Source organism: Theobroma umbraticum, unplaced genomic scaffold, assembly GCF_002168275.2.
Source record: "Theobroma umbraticum cultivar Fairchild unplaced genomic scaffold, ASM216827v3 scaffold_55.0, whole genome shotgun sequence".
Classification (NCBI taxonomy): Eukaryota; Viridiplantae; Streptophyta; class Magnoliopsida; order Malvales; family Malvaceae; genus Theobroma; species Theobroma umbraticum.
The window spans coordinates 2,032,351-2,048,475 of NW_018397270.1; the positions used below are offsets into that span (position 1 = coordinate 2,032,351).

The 16,125-nt window shown below is 34.8% G+C and overlaps 1 protein-coding gene across 2 annotated transcripts; it reads left to right on the top strand.

Moving 5' to 3' along the window:
- Nucleotides 1–2,360: 2,360 nt before the first annotated feature.
- PUM5 (pumilio 5) lies at nucleotides 2,361–15,574 on the top strand. 2 transcript variants are annotated; one of them, XM_021441226.2, is made up of 10 exons: nucleotides 2,361–2,545; nucleotides 5,416–6,194; nucleotides 7,865–9,270; nucleotides 9,410–9,551; nucleotides 9,664–9,771; nucleotides 11,085–11,297; nucleotides 11,405–11,515; nucleotides 12,345–12,539; nucleotides 14,368–14,539; nucleotides 15,213–15,574. In XM_021441226.2, exons 2-10 carry the CDS (start codon nucleotides 5,547–5,549, stop codon nucleotides 15,233–15,235), a joined length of 3,018 nt encoding a protein of 1,005 aa, XP_021296901.1. In that variant the 5' UTR covers nucleotides 2,361–2,545; nucleotides 5,416–5,546; the 3' UTR covers nucleotides 15,236–15,574. The 2 variants fall into 2 exon arrangements, with proteins under 2 accessions (XP_021296901.1, XP_021296900.1); XM_021441225.2 differs by having other exon boundaries at nucleotides 2,362–2,545; nucleotides 5,407–6,194.
- Nucleotides 15,575–16,125: the final 551 nt, after the last annotated feature.

Sequence of the window (16,125 nt, forward strand, 5' to 3'; positions counted from 1 at the left end):
TAATAAAATATTATTTTATTTAAAAATTTTTCATTCATCTCCTCGAGACCCAAAATGTCTCAGTTCACTTCCTAATCGCCTCTTAAGTCATTAATTCATCCTCAATAAACATATTATTATTTAATTATTATTCTCTCTCATGTAGAATATTTTATTTCAAAATATTTTTTTTACCCGTCACCACTCTTTGGCACTTAAATCAGCATCCCTTGACCCTTCGTCTTGCCGATAACGTCATATTGGTTTCTATAGGAGGGTATGGTGTGTTACATAAGCTTACCTTGATTGGCAAACATTTTCTCTCGAGGCTACCTTTTGTCTTCAAGAAACCTTTTACTTCTTGCTATTGCTTCCCTAAAGTAAAAAATGTGTGAACTTGTTACCACTTCGAAAGAACACCACTCTTAGCTCATTTTCAATGCCTAAGGTATTGTTGCATGGTGGAGTTGATCTCTAAGGTTGATATTTGTTAACAAAAAGGAAGAAAAAAATAAGTTCTAAGACATTGAAATAGTTATTGAACATATAAAATTTGAAGGGACTTTGGGGTTTGATCATATTGTTGCTTGAGTAGTACTAGCAGAAATGGTGGAGCGCTTGCATTATCGATTCTAAAATGTCCACCAAGGCTGAATCTCTAGTATGTCCCAAGGATATCCTCTCTTCCTCACTTCATTCTACTTGTTTGAGAAACAATTGCAATAAACGTGCAATTTTTTTTTCATTGATCTAAACTAAGGCAACGGTAGAAACAATTGCAATAAACATTCAATTTAATCCTATATGATTTTTATGAAGAGTAAAAGGATATATTTTATACATATAGTTTTAAAACCTTTTTAGTAATTGATATTATATGCTTTTTAATACCAAAATATAAAAAACTTTAGAAAATAAATTTTAAAATATTTAAAAAAGAATATTTGATCTTAAAAAAAAAGACATAATTTTAGGTTATCCACAAAAAATTGGCAAAGAAAATGTGATGTAAGGAGTATACTTTAATTATAGTAAATTTTTTATTTTAATTTTAACTTTTAACAATTTTTTAAAAAATAAATAAATAAATAAAAGATATGAAAACATAATATTAGATAACTAATGCCACCGGTCAACACTATAAGAAGAGTCCCACCCATAAAAAAGTTATTAAACAAATTATCTCTAAAGGAACAAAACAGTATTTACTTGTACATATTTCACTGAGTTTTTTCTCAATTGTTTCATAGGTTTAAGCCTCTAGATTATCCATCAGAGGCTGCATTGAAATAGCATAATCAACCAACCTTTAACTGAAATAATAATAATAACAACAACAACAAGAAATTTGCAAAAGAGTAATGCTATTTTGTCCAATATTTGGACCATCCAACTATTCATAAATGTCATATAAATGATTAATATATGGGCATTTCTTTCTCGTGAGTAGTCCAAAATTAGAACACTTTAGCATTTCTCTGAGCAGAAACAGAAAAGAAATAATATTTGCAAACACAAAGGGATTTGAGGATTATACTATAAATGTTTTGCATACTAAAGAAAAATACCTATAGGACACTCTCACTCAATTAAAGTGTCACATGTTAATCAATTGAATTGTTGATATGGTGCTCTAATTGAGCTCATTAATGACAACTTTTCATATATGTGGATTATACTATATTATATAAATTATATTAATATAGTAATATACATTATATAGTAACTTATTAATATACCACGTATTAATGAATTCGATTAAATTCAGTTTAATTAGTTAAAAGACTAACTTTAGTAGCTTCAGTTAAAAATGAAGAGAAAGTTAGTTAAGTCAATTGATAAGATATTTTGATTGAATTAACCATCTTAATCATACAAATGATAGAGGTCAACTAAAATTTGAAAACAAGGTGTGCAATTTACTAAAAAATAATAAGATTGCAATTGAGATTTGAGGTTTGCTAATTTAGCTTCAATGGCAGTTAAAAATCATTTTACACGAAATATATACACTCAAAATGGCAAAAAGAAAAGCCTAAAACTTGCTAAAATCCAAATACACCCTTGAGGGACAAAAGCGTTGATGTCAGCACAGAGAAAACCACGTGTCCGATGGTTCTTTCTTGGAAAATTCGCACGAACACGTGTCCAAGCTTCCCATTCACTAACAGACTCACCCAAAGACAAAAATGCCTACAATTCGCATCCCATTTAACAGCCTGTACCATGGACTCCATCCCATAATGAAGGCTTAGTAGCAAAAAAATGCAGAATGGCAATTCCGGCATTTCGTAGAATCTCAATGAAGAATAAAACTTTTTATTCCGTATTTTTACATGTCTACGCTATACTTAGCATAATAGGAAAACTCGCGGTAAATAAAACATATTTTCAAGGCCATTTCTGCAAGGAAACATTTTTGTTTTCCCAAAGCAACAAACTCTCTCTCTCTTTCTAAAGTCTGAACCTTTGGGTTTAGTTGGCATTTCCGGAAGTCTAGACAGGTTCCAACAGACTTGGGGAAGACCTTTTGTTTCAAGCTCCAAAGTTTGGTCTTTTAACTTTGGTGAGACTCACTTAAGTTTTCTGTTCTTTTTTTTTTTTTTTTTTTGCATACTTGGTTGTTGTTTTTGGCTGTTTACTATAGTTGGGATTGGGTTGATTGTTGAGAGAATATACTTTCTTGCTTTAAGATTAATGGGTTTTGTTTAATTCTGTTGAATATTGTTCATATGTTTCGTTAAGTAAATGGGTGTAGCTGTGAGTTTTTTGGTTGATAAAGTAGGGGTTTGTTGGTGGATTGTTAAGCATATTGATAAAGATTGACTAGCTTTTCTGGGGTTTTCTCTTATCTGTTTTTTGGTGGTTTTTCTTAGTGTTTGAAACGAAAATTGATCACTAGTGTATACGTAGAGCGGTCAATAGCTTTTTGCTGTATGCCTGTATGGAGTTCTGGCATAATTTTGGAACAGAATTCTGAACTATATGAGCGAAACAGCAGGTTTAGTTGAAGGAATTCGTATATAGATTGTAATGTGGTCAATCATTTATTGTTTATGAGCCAATGATGCATTGAAGTTCCAATTCACTTGTCTGAACGGGTGAGAGTCAAACTAGTTGATGATTTACATGCTTGCCTTCCCTTTACTGTGGCAAAGTTGATAAGTTTTGCCTTTGCATATGATGCGACTCACCACTGTATTACTAAATGCAATCTTTTGACCAATACAAATAAAGTGTTTTTGAGTGTGCTGTGACTTCTGTCTTTGACATCTGTATCTTTTCTAATTACATAATCCATCATTTGAATTATAGCTTGATTGACTCATTAATCTGTTTACAATTTAATTTTGACTTTTACATCTTTTGTCTTGACATCTATCCATGCCTTTGTCTTGTTACTAATCTCAATCCTTACTCTTTAGTTTGAGCCTTTCCCCTTTCATAGCTTGCTTTGCCTATGACGCTATCTTGGAAACTTCATTTTAGAACCTTTTGTTTCTTCTCTCTTGTAGCTTGTGTTACAAAGAATCGTATAATCAAGTCATGGCCCATAAAATACTTTCTTGCATCTAATAAACATGTCTTTTTGAGTACCCTAGAAGACCTTAACTTTATAATTTTTTATGATACTACTCTGTTGTCCAAACTAAGCTATATGTCAAAGGAAATTATGTGTTTATCTTTTATCTTAACTAATCATATTTCCTCTTATACACAGAAGAGGAATCCTTTTTTTACTTTGTATCTTATTTGAAATATTTAAGCTTGTTAATGTGCCGTGTTAAGCTCATTGTCTTTCTGGTGGGGACTTACGATGACACTTTAGCAGTTGTGTCAACATACTTCAAGATTTTGACCTTTTAATGAGCTGCAAGTAAATAAAAATGTATAGCTATTTATTTGAAAGATATATGGATTAGATTGTCCTCATAATGTTTGCTATTTTGGATTCTTGGGTAGTTGTGGAGAGGAATTAGGATAAATGTTGCTTAGTTCTCCCATCATGGAGTATGGAGCATTGAATTGAACATGAGATTTTATTTCATAATTTTCTTATTTTTTATGAGTACAGTTGTAATTGTTATATAGATGTAGGGTTTTTAGTTTATTTAGACAATGTTGTATGTTAATTGGTTTTTGTTTTCCAAATATTAGGGCATTAGTATTATTTTTTGTAATTTTTATGCCCCCAAAGGGACATCCCAGTTATTAGAACTTAAGACTCCCACTTGCAGATCTCAACTTTGGGTCATGGGAAGGACAGTGAGATTTATGGGATGGGTATTTCAGTTTATAGTAGGTTTTAATGGATGAATTGTTGAGAGTTTAGAATATTGAGTTTGAGATTTTCACCCTCGACTGATTCTCTCTGGTTTTCTACCTCTACTTATATTTCTCTCCAAGTTTCTTCTGCTTCTTCCCCTTTCTTTAATATGTGTTTTCTGCTTTATTTCCCCTAATTATTCTATATTAACTTCATATATTTGGCAAAAAGTTTCTGCATTACAAGCCCTTTTTTCCCCTAATATTGTGTCAAATCATTTATCACTCATAGAGGTTTTCGTCATGTTTTCTGAATATATATATATATATATATATATATATATATATATATATATATATAAAACACTGGCTTACGTGGTTCTAACATGGAAGCAAGTGTTTTCTCTAGGGCTCCATTTACATTTCTGAAAGTTTAGGAAAACTGTTGAAAATAAAAGTGCAGGAAAGTGAAAAGGTCTTTTCTTTTTCTTATGATACGAGAAAAAATTTGTAGAAAATGGTATTCAGCTTTACTATCGTGCATTTTTTTTACTTAAGATTGCAGGATGAGATATGAAGGAAACTATTTCATGCAGAATGGGGTTGTGGGCCTACAGATTTGCTAACCATATATATAGAAACTGAAGGAAAGCATCTTATTCTGTTAATTAACATGGGCATATAGGACTTACTGTTCTGCTTCTTTGCTAAAGGATGCTTTCAGATAGATACTATTGCTTAGTGAAAGCAGCTCATTTAACATATTTTATGTACATTGCAATCCAAATTGGCTGGATGAGTAATTGTGATCTGCAACCAGTTGACCATTGTGAATCATACATGGCAGATGTATCTGATATTTCTGAATAATTTGACCATGAATTCGAGATTGCCTTTATGGTCTATATATGTCAGCCCTAATTTTATATTAAATCTAATTGTAGAAAACTGTTACAGGAAGGGCTAGTGATTGATGATATTTATGCTTCAAATATGATATGATCCTTTGGTTGATTTCTATAAAATATATACCATCTTCTTATTTATGCATACTGAGACCAGCTTTATTGATTACTTTAATTTTTTCACTTTGCTGGAATGCTAGCATTATTTTGTTTAGGTTAAATTGGCAACATCTGATGCTTTATCATGAAATTCTAGCTTTTGCAGCCTGTTCATGCATCTCCTGGATGATTAGCAACTTTTTATTGAGGGACAAGACATTGCATCTATGTTAGCTAGCGACATTCCAGGCAAATAATGTGAATATTGCTGTTATTAGGAAAAGGAAGTTTCTGATTATGGCAACCGAGAGCCCAATGAGAATGATAGAAAGTAGTGGAGCCACAAAGTGGCACTCTTCAAAGGATGCTCTAGTATTCGGTTTGCCATTGAAAGATATGGAAGTAGAGGAGTTGAGACTGCTTTTGAAAGAGCAAAGAATCCATGGAGATCAAACAGACACAGTGCCAAATCGAAGTGGTAGTGCTCCGCCGAGTATGGAGGGTTCATTTGCAGCTCTTGGCAACCTTTTGGCTCAACAGAACAATAGTCTGACTTCAAGCTTGGCAAGTTTGAGCAGTGTCATTGAGAATTGTGAGTCTGAGGAACAACTGCGCTCTGATCCAGCCTATTTTGCCTACTATAGCTCCAATATCAACTTAAATCCAAGGCTTCCACCACCTCTCATCTCACGTGAAAATCGTCGTTTGGCACGCCATATTGGTGGTTTTGGTAATAATTGGAGAGCAAGATCTATAGATGATAGTGGCAGTGGCTCCTTAATGTTTTATCAAAGTACACTTTCTACACATGGGGAGGAATCTGAGGATGATAGATCCCCCAGACAAGCTTCAGACAAGTGGGCAGAAGATAGCACTGTGTCTTTGCCAGAACAAGACTCAGCATCTTTGACAGGTCGGCACAAGAGTTTGGTTGATCTGATACAGGTATAGTCCTTTTTTTTTCATTTGTTTTCCTTTCTTGTATTTATTTGGTTATTATATTTTCTGCTATGAGCAGATAGATAACGGTGAGTAGACTCTCCAGTATGCACTATTTTATTTACCAGTTTTAGCATATAACTTCAAGTGGTTGTCTTATTTTTGGCATTTTGATTAAGAACCATCGTACTTGGTTCCTCTTCTTCTTATTAATGGCTGGGGTGGGTAACAAGCAGAGTGGTGCAGTCAGGTTTAAGTTTTAATATATCAGTTAGGGGTAAGTGTTTATATTTTCTGGTAAAGAGAGAAAAGCTACTGTTTGTTAGTTTACTCAGAGTCTGATTAAGGACTATCTCCCATCAAATAATGCTCTACAGTGGTGAAGCTATATTCAGTAATCTCTTTTTATTATTGTGACAAAGCTTAAATGTGTATACCAGCTAGTGTCTTAAGAATGGAATGCTTACTATTGTGGTATCTTTAGTTTCCATGGCAGCTTAAGATAATATTGGGGTTTCAGGTTGGAGGATTTAAGTTAACATGTGGTATAGATTTTTATGTTATGTAGCTGCAGGAAATTAAACGAACAGATTGCAGATGGTACTATGATCTGTGCAGCAAACTAAGTTGGCAAAAGAATAAATACATAAATAAATGGAGCAACCAGGACAATCACACTTAGGGTTTCTCATGGAATCATGACCAGAAAGTAGAATGTAATGATACCTTAGTTGCAAGCAGAAGCTGTTATGATAAAGTCTATTAGCTTAGCAGAATGCAATACTTATTTTCATGCTTCTGCTAATGGAGTATTCTGGTACCGACTGGCTACTAGTACACCTAACCTATAAGAAACTTGAACTGGTAAAAACTAATCATCTTGGATTGCAGAGACAAGTTTGCATCGAACATAATTAATAAAGTAAAACTATGCATGTGGACTGCTGCTGTAGCTATTCCAATGAAACTGAAATTGCAGGTTTAGCATTAAGAATCATAATTAAGCTAAAACTTAGTTGAACTTAACTGGCAAGAAACATAGGTTTAATCTTTGTTTTCTGTTCAAGAGATACATCAAAATTAAAATATCAGGCTTCAGTTGATAATTGTTTATGGAGCTACTGTGAGCATTGCTGTACTATTTGTGGATGTATCTCTCCTACTTTTAAGACTGCTGTAGGTCGTTTTTTGGCATCAAACTACTTTCATAACCTTGTTTTTGGAGATAACTGAGACTAGATAATCCAGAAAACGAATGATGTCTCTTGTATTGTGCTTGTTTTGTGTGCACATGACTGTTCATCTGCATTTGGATAGAGACAGATGCTATAGAATGATGTAGATTTAAAATGTTTCTATACGATTCTTTCTCCCTTTCAGAGGTTCATGCAGCATTGTATCTTTGCTTGAGTTTTTGCATAGAGGCAGAGACTGCAGAGTCGTGTAGAGTTAAACTGTTTCTTACACTCATTTTCCCTTGTGAATTTTATGAATATACTATATGCAGCAATTGATGTTCTGTGAAGGTCAATTTAAAGCTGTTGGACTTTACACATTTTGCATGCTAGTTTTTTAATTATTAGTTTGTGTCAGTTAAGTAGTTTTTGCGGGTTTGAATTTCTTGCTTATGTTGTCTTATATTGATCTTAAACTTCATTTTCTTTGGAAATGTGTAGGAAGACTTCCCCCGTACCCCTTCACCTGTATATAGTCAGTCTCGTTCCTCAGGCATTACAGCAACTGAAGAAACAATAGATCATGATGTTCATGCAATCTCGTCTAATTTTCCTTCTATTAACGCTTCAAAAGTACCAGATTCAAACTTTGGTTCTACTGATGTTTGCATGGATACAAGTGCCCTGGACGCTCATACTATTGCTTTAATATCCCAAAATGATTCTTTAGAGACCTCAGTTCCAGGTCAGCCGTGTTCTGAACAGACAGGGAGATTACCAGGGCCTCACAATGAAGATACAAGTTTGAAAGATGCTACTCTGGATGCTGATGTCTCTGATGATATTCCGCAGTCAGTCGTGTCTACTGTGGAGTCGAGAATGAGAAAGAAACAAGAAGCACAACAGTCTCATGGAAGGAATATTCCTCAACACTATTCATCCATTCAACCGGGTTCCCCACATCAGGCCCAAGGAGTTGCAGCTCAGGGCTTTTCTCAAGGATTGAGTCATCTGTATAGCCATCCTAAGTTCTCTTCTCCAGAGTCACAACCATTATTGCATTCTTCTGGACTCACACCTCCAATGTATGCAACAGCAGCAGCGTATGTGACTTCTGGAAATCCATTTTACCCTAATTTTCAGCCATCTGGTGTGTATGGTCCACAATATGATGTAGGTGGATATGCTGTGAGTCCTGCACTTTTTCCCCCATTTATGCCCGGATACCCTTCTCACGGTGCTATTCCTTTGACATTTGATTCTACTGTGTCTGGTTCAAGCTTCAATAATCGAACTTCTGGTGCTTCAACTGGGGAAACCACTCCACATTCAAGTGGTTTGCAGCATCTGGGCCCCTTTTATGGGCAGCATGGATTAATGCTGCCACCTTCCTTAGTTGATCCGCTTCATATGCAATACCTCCAACATCCTTTTAGCAATGTATTTGGTGCTTCAGTTCAGCGTGGTCATTTGGCATCAACTGGTGTTGCTGGGGGCCAAGGTGATTCTTTTGTGCAGAAAGAGTCGACTGTTGCTGCTTATATTGGCGATCCAAAACTTCAACCTCCAATTAATGGGAGCCTAAGCATTCCAAATCCTGGGAAAGTTGGAACTATTGGTGGTAGTTATGGAGGTCATCCAAGCATGGGTGTCATTGCCCAATACCCAGCATCACCTCTTGCTAGTCCACTGATGCCATCATCACCAGTAGGTGGAATGAGTCCTCTAGGTCGCAGAAATGAAATCAGGTTTCCTCCAAAAGCAGTACCATATTCTGGATGGCATGGACAGAGAGGATTCAACAGCTTTGAGGACTCCAAAAGGCATTCTTTTCTCGAAGAATTGAAATCCAGCAATGCCCGAAAATTTGAAATCTCGGATATAGCTGGGCGTATAGTTGAATTCAGGCAGTGTTCTCTACTGAGTTTGTTTTCACTCTCTCTCTCTCTCTCTCTATATATATATATATATGTGTGTGTGTGTGTGTGTGTGTGTGTGATTATGATCTCCAATGGGAGGAATAATTTAATACCTGTTTGACTTCAGTGTTGATCAACATGGGAGCCGTTTTATCCAGCAGAAGCTGGAACATTGCAGTGTTGAGGACAAGGAGTCTGTTTTCAAGGAAGTCCTTCCACATGCTTCAAGATTAATGACCGATGTTTTTGGTAATTATGTTATTCAAAAGGTACGGTTTCAATATTTGTTTTTGTGAATCCTTTCAGTAAATTAATTTGTTGGCAATTGTAAACGATTTGAATGACATTTTTGGATTGCTGAATTTTATTGCTGTATTGCAGTTTTTTGAACATGGAAGTTCTGAGCAGCGAAAGGAGCTTGCAGATCAACTTGTTGGAAATATGTTGAACTTTAGTCTGCAAATGTATGGTTGTCGTGTGATACAGAAGGTTGGAACTTTTTTTGACGATTATGTAGCATGCCATGCTGATAAGTATGATGTTTGCAGTTGCAGAGCCTGAATCTTTTAAGTGTGGTCTTTTAATAGTTCCCACCACACGGAGAAGACCTGCACCTCATATCATTTTAGAAATTTGACCCAAAAATTGAAATTCTTCAAAACAAATATTGTCATCAAGATAATAGTATCTCATTACATTCCTCAACGAAAAATTTTTTTCTACAAGAAACTGTGAAAGCATGCAAAGGATAGGCTTTTAAACTGTCTTAACTCCAAGAATTACAATCTTCGAGAGAGCTCAAAAACACAACCCCATCTGTTGAATCAGCAGTTTGAGCTTTCTTTAATTATGTTCTTGGAAAGCTTAGCTTGACCATGTTATGTCTGTTGAATAGGCTGATATCAACTTGATGTTTTATTTGCAGTTTATTTATTTGTGAATATGACTGGAACCTAAACAGTGAAAAAATTTTGGGTTAGTTTTGAATTACCTTGAAATTTATTAAGTGGTTCAAATTCAAATTGATGAAATTTGACTAGATTGATTAGTCATTTTGGTTGAGTAGTTTAGTGACATGACTGGTATTTGTCTACTTAGCTTGTTATTATATAATGTCTGATTTTAGTGTGCTGTTTCTTTTGAGGTTAAATTTTTAATGTAATTTTGAATGACAGTGAAAGATGGTTCTGCCATCTTTTGAGCCATATGTTCTCTTATAAGCTGTAGAAATATCAATGTAAGTGGAGAAGTATAAAGCCTTACAACAGCAGAACTCTCCAACAGGGGCATAATTTCTTGACTATCTTAGATAGACAATGATATGAAGCTATTGAGATCTTGAGCTTCTTGTTCAGAGAATCTGTATGCATCCACTCATTGAATTATATGATCAAATAATTTGGTTGTATAGGTCAGTTTTGTCTTCTGATGGTTAGTAGTCCTATATTTGCTTTAATACGTTGAATTAGTAGCTGGCAGTTCTCGTTGATATGCACATAAATACATACAGGGATCTGTGTGCATGTAACTAGGTATGTCTATTTATGTTATATTCTGGTAATTATTACTTTTTGCTCGATGCATTCTTGCTAATCTTTACCCTTGGGATTGTATAATGGTTAAGCATCTCTTGAAGTCTATAAAAATGGTAAATAGTATCTGCCATCTTTGTAGTTTTTCTCTTTTCTGAAACTTTCATAAATTAATTTAAATTGGTTTCAGTTATAGATGAGATGACCTGCTTGCTTCTCAATTTACTGCAGTTTTTTTACTCTGATCCTTTTTTAAATGGTTTTTTCTAGGCACTAGAAGTGATCGAGCTTGATCAAAAAACACAGCTTGTGCAAGAGCTTGATGGCCACATTATGAAATGTGTGCGTGATCAAAATGGGAATCACGTGATTCAAAAGTGTATAGAGTGTGTCCCCACCCATAGAATTGGATTTATTATTTCTGCTTTTCGTGGCCAAGTTGCCACACTTTCTACTCATCCCTACGGTTGCCGTGTCATCCAGGTAATATAACATTTTGTTGGTTTCTTGTGTTTTTGGCTGAACATAAGAAAACATCTTGTTTTATCTGCCCTGTTCTTATAATCTGCTATTCTTTTGGATCATGATAGAGAGTTTTGGAGCATTGTTCAGATGAAATGCAAAGTCAATGCATAGTGGACGAAATTTTGGATGCTGCTTATGATCTTGCTCAAGATCAGTATGGCAACTATGTTACACAGGTTCATTTTTAACTTCTGATTGTCAGTTCCTACTTCTATTGATGGCTAATTGGATTAATTTTTAAAAATTGTAGTTGCTTCTCAAAATTAAGCATTGTCTTCAGAGGGCCCATAACAACTTTTTTGAACAAGTTTTGCCAATTTGCTGACCTGCTGTGTAGTGAACGCGTATGGCATACCTGCTTATGGTTCATCATTTCTTTTGCATGTTAGCTCCTTTTGTAATTTGCCATTGTTTTTTTCTTCACTATTTTTTTATTAATGTAGAAGGATGTGGGGGTGTGGTTAGGGATACAAGTGTTGTTACTGTAGTAAAAATTGCTTGGCTTAGAATAGCTAGTCTGCGAGGCGCTTACCCTAGTAAGGTAAACCTGGATTTTGATGGTCACTTTATTGTTTATTGTAATACTGTTGAAGTTAGTGGTGGCACGAATCTATTCTTATTCATGATAGGTAAAGTAAATGCAAGAACCTCAAATCAAGGCCTGTTTGGCTGGCTATTGTCTCTGTGGCTGTTTGGTTGACCTTTCATGCTTAAATCTGTGGGAGTGGTCTTGGAACTTGGGCATGATGGCAATAGTCTGGGCGACAGTAATAATACCTTTTAGTTCACAGAGCACCTCCTTGAACTAGGACGACTTTAAAGCAATGACATCGGAAACTCTGATGTTATATGAGCTTTTCTTTCCATGCATTTAAGTTGAGTGGTTTCAGTCAGTCTAAGAGTTTGGTTCCTAAGATTTTTCTTCTGTTCTTTTCCATTTCACTCATCTTAATTTCTGATATCACTTATCAAAATTATCATTCTGTTGGATTTTACTACTTGCAGCATGTTCTGGAGCGGGGAAAGCCACATGAAAGAAGCCACATTATTAGCAAGTTAACTGGAAAAATTGTACAAATGAGTCAACATAAATATGCGTCAAATGTGGTTGAGAAGTGCTTGGAGTACGGTGATAGTACTGAGCGAGAGCTTTTGGTTGAGGAGATAATTGGACAATCTGATGAAAATGACACTTTATTGGTGAGTCAAATAAAATGCATTATTTGCAACTCATTAGTACTCTTATTTGTCAAGAAATTTGTTCTGTTGAGCTTTCGTTTTAAGCTTTTGGTCACTTAGCCAGTTGATTCCAGATTTTTTAAGCCAAGTTTTATCATGCTTCTACTAAAATCCATGTATAGTTATGGATGCATGCACACGCAAATGGCCCCCTTTGGTCGCATCAGTTTTGACAACTGGCCTGACAGATTTTTAGATGCATAATATATTCTTTAATGCAATTACATTTCACATTGGTGGGCTATTCATATGAAATCTTCTCATTGACCCCACATCAACACAACTCAACTTTACCCACTTTTGCAATTCCTTTAGCGTTATTTTTCCTTGTTACTTCATTCACTACAACTCCTTTTCTCATCTTTTCTTTTTTCAGCATCAGCCTTATTGCCTCCACCTTTATATTATTTTGAAGATCTCCCAAATTCTTATGTAACATTTCATAAATAGTCTGGGTTTGGATTGAGCCAAATTATGTAGGGATGAAAATTGTAGCTGGCTAACCAGTTTCTTTTAGGTGCATTTGGTTTGTTTGTTTGTGTGTGTGTGTGTGTAAGTTTTGTTCACTGCATAAATTATTGGTACTGGTCCGATATTTGGGCTTTCTACAAATATGGTAAACTCCAATTTGTTTGTCGACTCCCTTGCCATATGTATTTGTCTTCTCACTTTGTTGCTATATAACTAGTGGTTGGATTGAAGCTAAATGAAAAGCATTAGTGCTCAGTAAACCTGGTACATATGCATTCCTTCTTTTCTCTGGTTTTTTTTGGGGCCAGAGTATCTCCACAGTCCTTTGGGATCCCACAAATTTTAATGTCCTTTTGGATTTGAATTCCTTCTGGTGGTGGAGGGGGGGTTGCCAAACCCTTGGACAATAAATAGTTGCTGTTTCCCTTTGAGTCTTTCCGAAATCTGTGCAGTAATATTTGGAGTTAATATAGTGCATCCCTGAGATTCCAAATCATCATGGAGAGAACCAGACTGTTTATGTTAGTCATGTAAGATATCTAGTACTTTTTGTCTTTGTATTCTGCTGTCATAGTTCTCTTCAGTGTTGTTAAGGCATGTGCCTAGACACTAAGGTGTAGTGTCAGACAATAAAAGCATCTCAGACCCTTTCACGCAAGGCGCATTTGATCTGATGCATGCCTGGTGCGCCTAGGCATGCTTTTTGGTAAGGTGGTAGGGGCAAAAGGAGCCTGCTGATTGGAGTTCTCTTTCATTTCTTTTATTTTTAATTTTTTTTAGATTTACCTTCAATATTAAAAAGGGGCCAATATTAAACTCCGTAATTCTCAATGTTTGAGTATTCAGCAACTTGCACCGAAGCATTTGGCTCATTGGTTGGTGCACAGGGTTCGAATCTGCTTCCTCCAATTATAAAAAAAAAGAAAGTATTCAGCAACTTTACACACACACACACATACACATATACGTATTGGGTTTTACTTTATTCAGGCAAGCGCTCTTTTTGCACCTTGGTTCTCATGCAATATAAGGGTACTAGTACCTAGAGTGTGGCTTGTGCTCTTGACTACACTGGTTCTCTTTGTCCTAAGTGACAATATGCTACCCTTGGAATTTGACATCTTGTTTTACTTGGTTTTCCTTCAGTTTGTCCCTAATATGAAATCTTATGAACTCACTGTCAAGATTATGATGTCTTGACAAACATGAAGGTTTGGGGATTGTTGGTAGCTTCCTGATGTTTTGCATGATGAATGCTTTATTTGCAAATTGAACCCCTCTTTGCTCATGGTATTGTGTTCTGACCTTGATATATTAGACTATGATGAAGGACCAATTTGCAAACTATGTGGTCCAGAAGATTCTTGATATCAGCAATGATAGACAGCGGGAAGTATTACTGGGTCGCGTGAAAGTTCATCTTAATGCTTTGAAGAAATACACTTATGGGAAACACATAGCTGCTCGGTTTGAACAACTCTTTGGTGAAGGTGTGTGAATTTTCTATCATATCCATACAGAAAGTTTCAGATTGTCTAGGATAAGTTTCTCTGATCCATATCGTATCTAATCATACTATTTGAAAAAGAAGTAAAATAGTGCTAATTAATATAAAATAACTAAAGTAATCTAAAATAGCATAAATTTGTAAAAGAAAAAATGATAACTCGTAAAATATAAAATAAAATCCGAGTTAACTTAATCCCCTAATTAGCATATTTCCATTGGTTTTTGTGACCTTCAGCACAATAGTACTTAAAAAAGAAATAAAAAATCTTTTGCTTATAGTATGCAATAATGAAGATTATTGAAGAAAACCCTTTTTATGTAATGTAAGTTTGTTTAAAATTGGATTTAGAGAAATTGTTTAGCATGACTAATCTTCATACAATAATAAGATGCTCTGTTGGAGGTTTTGCCACAAGGATATTGTTGCCTATTACATAATAAATAAGAGGTTTTTCGGTCTTTGGATGTATGTTATCGTTATCAGAGATTTGCTGTATTGTTTGTGATTCTAATGGAAATATCAGAGTAAGTGGATTAAAAGAACAATGCCACTTTCAGTATGTAATTAAGTATAATCTTTGTCTTGCTCTATTCCCATTTTCCTGATCTAACAACCATAGTAAAGGAATGCTTGTTACTGATTGCTGCATGCAGAAAGCGATGAGTCGGGACATTAGCAATCATTGGTGAGGCGTCTTGTGGCTTGCAAGTGGAAAAGGCAAGGCTAGGCTTTTGTTATTCTTAGGGAAAACAACCCGGTTCTCTGCCGGCTTGATAGTTGAAAGTTTGTGAATAAATGTGTTACTGCATCTTTAAAACTGTGTTTATGTCTATATGTGTATAGGAGTTAGAACTCAAGGCAGTCATTGCTTGGAAATTGATTGAAATTGCTCTCGGTCTCTCTTTGAAACCAGGGAATGTAGTGTACATGCATGCAGGGCTTGCTACAAAGGCTATGCTTTGATTGAATGTTTTTCAACCTTTATTATGTCTAGTTAAGTTTATCATCCATACAAGGGCTGGCTCAGTTTTAAATAAATGTTAAAAGAGGGTTTAATATTCTGAGAAGTCTCCAAATCTTATATGATGTGCATATGCAAAGCGTGTTAGTTGTAATATGAGAAATGAAATAGTGGCCAAATCCTATATGTTATTAAATTATCTGTGTATCCTCATCTCCTAATGCAGTTTTGTTATAAGCTTAGTTTTAGCAAGGATATCTCAAAGACAATTTGTAATAAGATTTTTACAAGTTGGAAATTGAAATCTTATAAAATTTGACTTTAAATCTCTTAATTTGGAAAACGAGATTTATATTGTCAATATAATTTATTAATCAAAGTATTACTTATTATTTTATATAATTCAAAATTAATGTGATATGTTAAAATGTTGTAATGAAAATTTAAAATTGATGTGATATGTGGAAATGTTATAATGGATTCTGACGTAACAAATTGATGTGATATTTTTAATTTTCATGTTGATGTAAATTTAAAATCACAAGTAATGTTTTAGTTAATGATAATTAATTAAAGGAAATAAAAGAATAATAGTCTATTTGAAT